Here is a 9,899-nt window from a genome sequence, read left to right on the forward strand (position 1 = left end):
ACCGGGTCAGCAGCAGATAGCCGCACCCCTGGGTGGGATCATCTTATGTTTACGGTGTTCCTGTAGCATTATTATAATGTCCTTCTGGCCAACATAAAATTTCTGCTACATTTGAAAGAGGGTCTGAACAGAGAGAGGGAAAAAAAAATCTGCAGGCCAAAAATCCAAATAATGAGCTGAGAAAAATTGCAAAGCTGGGTGACAAAAATCTGTGGGTGCCACATTCCTTCTAAAATGTAGTAATTTGATGCATTGTTAATACACCCCCCCACACACACACACACACACACTGATTTTAGAACAAAAAAAAAATTGCTCCAACACTGAACCATTAGTCACAGATTTTCCTTATTGGCTAAAAACAGCTGGTGCAGCCCCACAGCATGTAGCCAGCTGTGAAGGCAAATTTTGTTCACATCAGATGCAGTGTTGCAGCAAATGCAGCAGCAGACAAACAAACACATTACTGTACCTCTCCCTGTTAAACTTGAGCGAATGCAGGATAGCAGGGATTTTTTGCCTCAGGTTCCACAGGTGGATGCTGTCATCAGCTAAGGCACTCACCAGCGCCCCCTGCGGTGACGGTGATAAACAGAGCAGTTATTTGCGTTGAGAAAACATCATGTGGCTTGGCATTGACACTTTATATGGCTGTATCACAAGCATGTGATATAAAGCTCGTAGACTCTACAGTATAAAGTGTGCTGAAGTAAAATTAGCTCAAGACAGACAATATTCAAGTAAAGTCAACTGAATTGAACTGAAATGAATACAGGTTACACCACTAGCATTACTTTTAATTGATGTATAAAAGCACATTCATCAATAGATTCATGGCTGGGTGTGTGAGGAGAGGAGTGAACAGGCTGGGAGCGAAGAGGTGGTGAGGAGGAGGAGGAGGAGAAAGAAAATCAAACAAGGACACAAGGCACAGGTAATGACAACAAACCTCGTTGATCAGGAACTGGAGCTGGATGACAGCAGCGTTGCCCTCGTGCTGACAGTAGCACTCCACCCCTGCACGGCCAAAGCTAAAAGTTTGCTCAGTCAAAGAAAACTGGAAAGGTGCCAGGAAGGTTCATGCAGAAATCGAGGAAAACCTATTTTAAAAATGCTGCAGCTTTTCTAATATAATTTCATACAAAAAGATGAAAGTGACAATTGCTATTTCCAGCCTTCTGTGATTTTTCTAATCAAAGGTTCTTAAGTTCTTTGTATGTTTTTTCTGAACTAAATGGAAGTTGACATTTTCCGCTTGCATTCCTAAAAAGGCACAGGCAAAAGCATGTAACACACTAAACTGATGAGTTATAAATAAAATCAGTGGGCCCTGTCTCCCTCATATATTCACATGCGTCAGCCAGTGTGACGGCAGCATGATTAACTTCACACTCACCTCTCTCTATTGGACTGTTAAGTTTAACTTAGAGATTCTCTGCCTGCTTAATTTGTCCATTCAGAAGCAATCAGGCTGCTCGTTCAGCTAATAAAAGACGCGGGGCATCACAAATTATGAACAGTGCAAAAGTCAGACGCATTGCCACGTAAGCATCGGGCCTGTAACGCCTCAGATAAAAACCTCCAAAATACTTTCACAAGCAGCTGAATAATCGCAAGAGAAATTGGGGGAAATCCTTTCAACTAGCCTCTAATCACTCTCAGAGTCATATGTGCACTGAGTTGTGCATGCAAGCACAAAAGGAGGAGGAAACCACAAGAGCACTAATCATACAGCCAGTCTATGAACAGACAGACAGACCACAAAGACAAAAAAAAAAAAAAGGTGCAGTGTTTCTCATACTATTAATGTTAGCATGCAAAAGAAATGCTCCAAAGACTGGCAGCTATGTTGACTAAAACCATTTTAAGACTCAAATAGTATGATTCTGTACAGGATTAAACAAGCAAGCAGTGATCAAACAATCCCTCAGTTCCTTAAACAAACTAAGGTGGGGTTCAGGACACTGTTTCAGGATGGGTTCAACAGTGGACATCAGGTCGTTATATGACAGTGGTAAACTCAGACTATTAGAGTCAGGACTTTTTTAGCTGGCGCCAGTCGAAGGCTGTGGGCAACTGAACTCACATTCACCCACGACCTTTGTGTCCAGTTTTAGCTCCTGGCATTGCGGGTTGTGTACAACATTTGTCAAAATTATTAATGGTTATCATGTTTCCATAGGTCCACATTGAACGAGGAGGAGGAGGAAGAGTCATTAAGTCCATTGCATACCCTCTGGTGATGCATAAATAAGAGCATAAGAGCAGAGAGGTAGCTGAAAAACCAAGAATGGTAATATTTAACAGTGTTTTCATCATATTTCTGTAATCCAGTGGGGGTCATTTAAGCAACCCGGCAACAGTGAACACGAAGTATGTGCTGTTTCCCAGTGATTATCAACTTTTCGCTGCAAGTATTGTAAAACTGATTCAGCTGCAATATAGGTTAATAGTACTGCTGAGCAAAGCTACTTTCTAGGCTAGCAGGAAATTACTAACACAAACCTCACAACAAGATGTTATCACTGCGGGGAGCGAGTGCATTCTTTTCTAACTTCCTGCCACTCTACATGATCAGAAGCTTAGGGGCCACAGGTATAATCTACATAGTAATAGACCATCTATACAACAATACATGTTTCTCTTTATTTCTTAATTTCATTGGCAGTGTGGACACAGGAAGATGGGTCACACCACAAAACAAAAAAGATCAAAATGCTAGTTCCTGTCTCACACTGTTGGTCATATGGTAACTTTCATATGATTTGCTTTTTTCTTAAATTAAGTAACTTCTTAAGTTGAGTAATCAGTTAGTTGATTGCAAGGTTCCAGTTTTTGAGATGTGAAGAGTTCCTGCTGCTTCTTGTCCTGAATTAATTAACGTTTTGGACTGCAAGACAACACAGCAATGAACTGACTGGATATTAGCTTTGTCTGATTAAATAAAATGCTTTATCCGTTATTAAATATCATTATATTTTGTAATTAAGATTTCGACTTCCTTGGCACAAAAGTGGGGAAATAAATCACACAAACAACACAAATATACAGAAAATATTGGTAATATTGAAAGTCTCTATTTGTGCATCCTACTGAATAGATCAACTCTCTGAGCAACTGTATTGACCTGCACTTTAAGATTTCCAGTCATACTATTGAATCAAATACATTTTGAGAATTTAGAAAACCATTATCTGGTAATCAATCATGAAATCAACAGCAGCACCGTAAGCACATCACAGGATAGCACAAGTCATGGGTGGGAAATTCATCTTCCCAAGGGACCACATGAGAAACTGGGAATGGTGTGGAGCTGAACTCAATTCTGCTCAATATTAATTTTATCTCTTTATAAACTGCTGCTGGTAAGAGTAGATGTTGGAATGAGGCCCAAATTGTGGCCCCTTGGGAAAGTTAAAGGCCCACTCTTGACCTAAACTGACCCCTCACTGGGCCTACAAAACAGAAATAGTTTTAAGTACATAAGCTACACCCATTAAGGTAGCTAATGTGTCTTTTTAGACTACTGTTGCTGCTAACTGCACCAAACATTAAAATAATTTAAACAAAACTATGGGTGTCACTCAAAGCCACTGGGGTTAACTTCTCTGACGAAAACCCTGCAGATGCTTTTTTTTTTTTACCCATGTATAAAAGGAAAACACACTTTAGTCCTAATGTCACAAAGTTTGACATATCACAGCAGACGCCAAATAATTTGCTCTCGTAACCTTCTTAAGGATATCCCCCCATGTCCCTAAAAACATCTCACACTTCAGTCATACCCTATGAACATCAACACTTCCCTGTTCGGTAAACCACTGTGGTTCACCGCAGCATTTCAACATCAGCAGGTTTTCTCACAAAGTCAACAGATGATATGCATGACAGGAAGTTCTCTTTCATGCTAGTTTACCAATAGAAGACTGATAATGTCTTTAGTAGTCTTTCTACAAGTGCAGATATTAATACCAAAAAAGAAGGAACTACAGCGTAGTTAGGCAAGTACAGCATTTCTACTCTGAAAACTTCCAAATACCAATTCTTACTTCTACCACGATCAGACCAGCCTTTACCTAATAAAATACTGATTTTGCAAAAGGTTCAAATTAATATATTTATATTGGGTTCACTAATTAAAGTATGCAGGGAGAAAATACAGCTTCAAATGTTAGGTTTTTCCTGCTCATCACTGTATAATGTTAGTGAGTGAGTATATCCCTAATGTGGTCATCTAAGGAAGTCATCCATGTCTACACAGCACAGAAGAACCACCCACCTGCTGTTCAAACATTCTGTTTGCCAAGTGCAGCCAGTCAGAGGAGAGCTGGCTTGTCTATACATGTGTGCTTTTACACTAATGACACACATCAAATGAAAAAGCCGGTATCAAACCAGGGACTTCTTATGCTTATAGCATCGGCAACCAAACAAAATATATCCCATGTACTCAGCTATTGGATCAACCGTGATGTCTAGTTTTTAAAAAAGTTCAAGATGTGTACGGTCACCGCACACAAAGATTATCTGCATGTGCTTAAACACGAGATATGATGGTTTTATAATTGCTAAAACTGCACTGGAAAGAGCACGGAAATGTCTAGAGTTACACACTGATTAAAATGCTGTAGTAGAGGCAGATCTTGTAAAAGCAGACATTTATTGCTTGTAGACACCTCATTGAGCTTATGTCTACTGAGCTGTGGCAGCAGTTCCAAACTCCAGGGGCAGTGAGGTGGATCGATACAGACCATCTTTTGATAAATGGACCAATTGCCTGAATGACAGTAATCCCATCAGCTCCACCTTGCACATTAGGACAACATAGAAGCAGTGTATGTTCTGTGGGAGTAGCCCTGTGAAAAAACAGCATGCCCTCTTAATCTAGAGAGTGGATAATGATGAGGACAAAGCCACTTAATGAAAATCTAAACAAGGCAGGTGGGCTTCTTAAGCAGGATACCAGCACAAAGGGAAACCCTGAGCTGATACACTAATAGGTCAGCCCTGAAGGCATAACCTGGATATGAGTAGACTATCACATGCAGTGTTTAATAGCCTGGAATCCAGGGGCAGTTCTGCTGCTGTGAGTCACGGATGTTAGCTGTAAAAGCAAATTTTTATCCTTCAAAACAAAGAAATACGAAACTGACTTCCAACTGCCTGAGGGGCCACACAGCACTGTGGCAGCTTGATTGTGTGTGCATGTCGTGCAAGTCCAGTTATGTTTACAGCACATATGAAGTGGCATCCTGGCACTGACTGGGCAGCACAGTTGATGAGGTTGGCTCCTCGGCATATGGCAGAGGAGCTGTTCATGCTACTGCAGAGATACCACTAATGAGCCTGGGTGCTCCAGGAGAAGGAGGCTGCTGGTTGCACAGAAACACATCCTAAGCCTAAGAACTCAGATTCCTTTAGCTTGTTTTGGAGATTCCTTTTTTTGTTTGTTTGTTTTTTTGTAGCGTTGGATGACAATAGACAGAAAGGATCATTTACTCTGTGAACTCCCGTGCCTTTGTGGAATGCTGAATGGCAACTTAAGTGGAAAAATGTTCCTGGAAACGATTCCAGGAACTTGGACACGGATTTACTTTCCTTACACATGTGTGCAACGACTGTGTGGGTGAGAGTGTTTTTTGTTTGTTTGTTTTTTAAAAAGTAAACCTTTACTTTCCTTGCATGACTCTTCACGTGGGAAAAAGGATACAGCCTCAAAGCTCCAGTCTGAGTCCCAATGGCCAAGATTTTCTGTACGGGGTCAAAAGCCATTGAGGATGGTTGATATGGAAAGCCATGACGCACAGTCTGCAGGAAAAAAAAGAAGAAGCAGAATTTACATTAGACCTTAAGCCAGCTATTCGATCATCTCCTCCACAGTCGAGCTGACATTAAAAGATTATAGTCTCCAAGAAATGCAATCCATCAATGTGGAAAATGTTCTCTATTATCAAAAGAATTAGATAAAGCATGAACATTATTGAAATATCTTTATCAGGGCTACTTGATATCTGAAGTAATAATTTTGGAAAACAACAGTAATACATAAATTTTTATCCAGTCTTAGGCTCAATATGACAACCTTGAGCTGGATTTTTATTGTCAGAATCTTGCAGTAGCTTATCCTCCAAAATATTATCATCATCAGGCATCTATAACCCAATTGTTTCAGGTTGTTTCAAACGTTGCTAAATCATCCATGAGCTCTCTGCAGCTTGCAGCAGGATTACATAACAGGTAATGCCATGGCCCTGTAACCCCGGAACCTGACCTGTTCTGCTCCCAGCTGGAGTTGAAGCTGGTGGGCGATACCTTTCCAGGCAGCCCTAACAGTCTGCATTACTAAACCGTACATGATTAAAAACAAGGCTGGGGAGCTCTTGTGTAGTGACCTGTGAGGTTATGATTTAAATGATCAGTTTTATTTATTTATTTTGCCAAAGCTGTTCACTCACATGCTCTTATGCACTGTACCCACAAAGATTAGGCGCTGAAGCGATTGCTGCACTCGTGGATGGTGGTGGCTTAGTATAAAAATCCAAGTAGAAGTTTAGCTGAAGGTAAGAGAGGTGGTGGATATTTACTAGAGTTGGAGTTTTTGCAATAAAAAGTGTTCTTCTCACCACCTTTGAAACACAACATGGGAAATTTGCAGTGGATCCACTATTATTATGATAAATGAAATACAGGCTGCAGATGTTGCCCTCAACAACTCGCATTAAAACCCACGTTAGACCTGCACCTCCAGCATGAATAGAAGTGAGCAATGTCCAAATGGGGTGGGTGAGTGTTGTATTGTAATTTTTTGATATTTTACAGTGACGAATATACAGTTTCAAAGATTCAGAGCAATGCAAACAGCCCACTATGGACTACATCCAGGCAGGGCTGGCTAAAATAGACAAAAAATAATTACATATAAATAAATCACATTGTAGTGTTCAAGTGTGTGACTTTAAATCTGGTGTGTGTACATTCAAGTGGTTTCCATCCTAAATAATGAAATTAATATCCAGAAATAAAAGCAGTCAGCGTTTTTTCCTTTCTTTTTAGTGTCACGCTGCTGTCATCTGACTGTCAGTTCGTTAATGTTAGCTGTTATTAACGGAAACCCACCTTGCAAAGCTGAAAATGCTCCGACTGTAAAGTCTCCTGGACAACATCGTTTTCCCTGGGAGTACCCGGCTGAGCAGTTGCGGAGGAGGAGGAAGAAGCCGCTGTCAAGCCGTCCAGCACCTTCCGAATATTAAACTTCTTCATTTTCCTCCGGTACACAAGCGACGGTTCAGAAAACAGATCAAGCGAGCTACCATAAATTGGATACAGAGAAGGGGGTAGCTGCTAGCTAGTTAGCCGAAATAACGCACAGTTAATACCTTTCTGTATACATCTCACATGTTACGGAGGGTGTTGCCAACGCATTCTCCAAAAGCGCCCGAGTCACGAACATTGGTTTAGAGAGTCCCTTCCGATAGCAGCCCTAATGCGCCATTTATATTGCCAGCTTTGGCGTTTAGTCGACCGGGATCAGTCGTTTCCGCCAGCTCCTTCCCCAACCAGGGCTCAGCGGGTAGCAAAGTGGCTACGGAAACGCAGTGAACTGCAGCGGGGATTGAGTCTGCGCTCTGCCGTCACCCGGATGCAGGACCGGTGTTACGGTGTATTCCGTGACCTGTCAGATTAGGTGACCTCGATCGGAATATGAGCTGACAAAACGTTTTAAAACTGCTTGTGTTGACACCTGCTGAGAAAAAAGAAGAGCATAAATAGATTATACATTTTGATAGCTATCATAGCAAATTAAACCAATTTAAAATACATCAATATCCTTAAATTATTGTAAGTTTAATAGAGGGAGTGTTATTATTTCTAAACACCTATGTATGGTCATTTTGTGTGGCTCAAAATTAAATTATAATTTAAAAAAAATCCTCAAAAACAAAGTCCTTAATTTTTCCACAATCTTAACGTTTTTGGCGCTGTGAGCTCTTCAAACAATTTTTAGGTATAAATTTTTTTTTACATAGCAACACAAGGAATTCAGATAGCCCTGCGGCCCCCTGCTGGCTAAAGAAGAGTCCCGAGCAGCCTCAATGCTCGAGGGCTGGGAGGGAAGCAAAACCTTACCCCAGCGACACCTGTCAGACCTTTGAAGAGTGGTATAAAAGTGCAAACAAATAACGCAGGGAAACAATGGGAGACAATGTAGCCACAAGCATCTTTTACTAACGCCCTTTCCCACTGAAACGCGATATAAGGGTACTCCTCTGGTATTCTATTCCAATCTATTGTGCATGTCTGAAAAATAGGCCGTATTTCCTCATTCCTTATGTTCCCCAAGGAAGAAGATTGAGGTTATTTTGGCTCTGCAGAGAATTGGACACAAAGCTGGAAAACCTGGTTAAATATTCACCTTTGTGATATGTCATTCTTTTAATTAGCCCATTAAAAAACTTCACATGTGGGCATATAGTTTTATTTTAACTGATTCAGGAATTAAGCAGCTCCCCTTAAATGGTACACCTGACAAAGTCACGTGGAAGACACAAAAGACAGAAAATTGTCGAGTTAACCTAATGAGACATTAAAGCCATGGTCTTAGCAATACACGTTTAAAACGTCAGAGCCTTTTTGTAAATTCGATTTAAGACATTGTTTAGTTTTGGTTCTTTTCTGGATATAATTCTGTCAAAAGTTTTGTATTGACTTTCAATAATTTATCACATACAACACTGTGCAAAAAGTCTTGAACTGCTCCTATATTTTGCTTCCAAGGAGCCAGATTTTCTTGTACATTTTTACAATGGCCCAGACTTTCTGAATGTCAGAGCTTTGCCTTGCTGCTCTTTTGTCCATTTTCAGTCCAGTTCTTGTACCCGACCATTTTCAGAGTGATGTAATTTTAGACTTATGAATCATTCAAGCACAAAAAAAGCATCTAACACAAGATTACAGTGTTTTGTCTACACATAATAGACTTCTCGACACTTTGTTACCTGTTGGCTGTTGCAAAAACAAAACAAAACATATTGTATTCTCATTTCTTAAGCTTAATTTATTAACTCAGAATCTGTGCTGCTGTGCTTTGGATCATTGTCCTGTTTCGTTACCTAATTTCAGAAAGCTTTGACTTTCAGATAGATGGTCTCACATTCGACTCCAAAATGCTTTAGTATAAAGAGGAGTTCATGGTCAACTCAGTGACCATCATCAGCCCAATACCACTGTGTCTCACAGTTGGTATGAGGTATTTGTACTAATATGCTGTATTATATTCAGTGTTTTAGTATTTTCTTTTTTTATATACTGCATCGGCGTTTGGTTTTGATAAAGACCCCCACCTCCTATTACCATCCATACTACACCAAAGTACATTTTCTGTGAAGTAATGAAAACTTTACATTGGAAATTTATAATTACAGGACAGTCTCTACAAGGACTAATGTTACATGTTTTTCAGGTAGTCTCTGTCAAATCGTCTGTGTTTATAGAGGTAATTCCTATGAAACCTGTGAGAATGTACTTCGCATGTATGTCTACTTCTGCATTTTGGCTTAATTCTTGTTAAATAAGGGCATGGTGTAATATGTCATGTGTTGTTTATCTCAGGTTGTACTTGCCCAACTTGAAGGACCACATTATTATTATTATTTATAATGTCCTGATATGTAAAACCTTAGAATAGAAAGAGTGAGTACTTTATTTTTACCATAACTGTATGAACGTCAATTGTTCATACTGCTGGAAAAAAAAAGAATGCATACCAAATAATATAAATAAAAACATTTTCAGTGCAGTTTGTGGATTTAACAAACAGCACTGATAACAATCAAAAATAGAAATTATGGAGAAACTCAAATTTCAGACTTGATCTCTCGATCACTTTTGAATTTTTTTGT

General features: G+C 39.9%; 1 protein-coding gene across 8 annotated transcripts in view; it reads right to left on the reverse strand.

The window, feature by feature from the left end:
- stxbp5b (syntaxin binding protein 5b (tomosyn)) overlaps window positions 1–7,619 on the reverse strand; it is a 30,662-nt gene extending 23,043 nt beyond the window's left edge. For 6 of the 8 annotated variants that reach the window (XM_085144095.1, XM_085144100.1, XM_085144093.1 and 3 more), the window contains exons 1-4: window positions 7,117–7,618; window positions 5,711–5,808; window positions 950–1,031; window positions 473–573 (exon numbers count right to left, since the gene is read on the reverse strand). In XM_085144095.1, coding sequence (XP_085000221.1) covers window positions 473–573; window positions 950–1,031; window positions 5,711–5,808; window positions 7,117–7,260 — 425 coding nt within the window. In that variant the 5' untranslated portion in view covers window positions 7,261–7,618. Of the gene's footprint in view, window positions 1–472; window positions 574–949; window positions 1,032–5,710; window positions 5,809–7,116 lie in introns of all 8 variants that reach the window. The other 2 variants (XM_085144092.1, XM_085144098.1) reach the window with 2 other exon arrangements.
- Between the last annotated feature and the right edge of the window lie 2,280 nt (window positions 7,620–9,899).

This window comes from Neolamprologus multifasciatus, chromosome 19 (genome assembly GCF_963576455.1).
Source record: "Neolamprologus multifasciatus chromosome 19, fNeoMul1.2, whole genome shotgun sequence".
NCBI lineage: Eukaryota > Metazoa > Chordata > Actinopteri > Cichliformes > Cichlidae > Neolamprologus > Neolamprologus multifasciatus.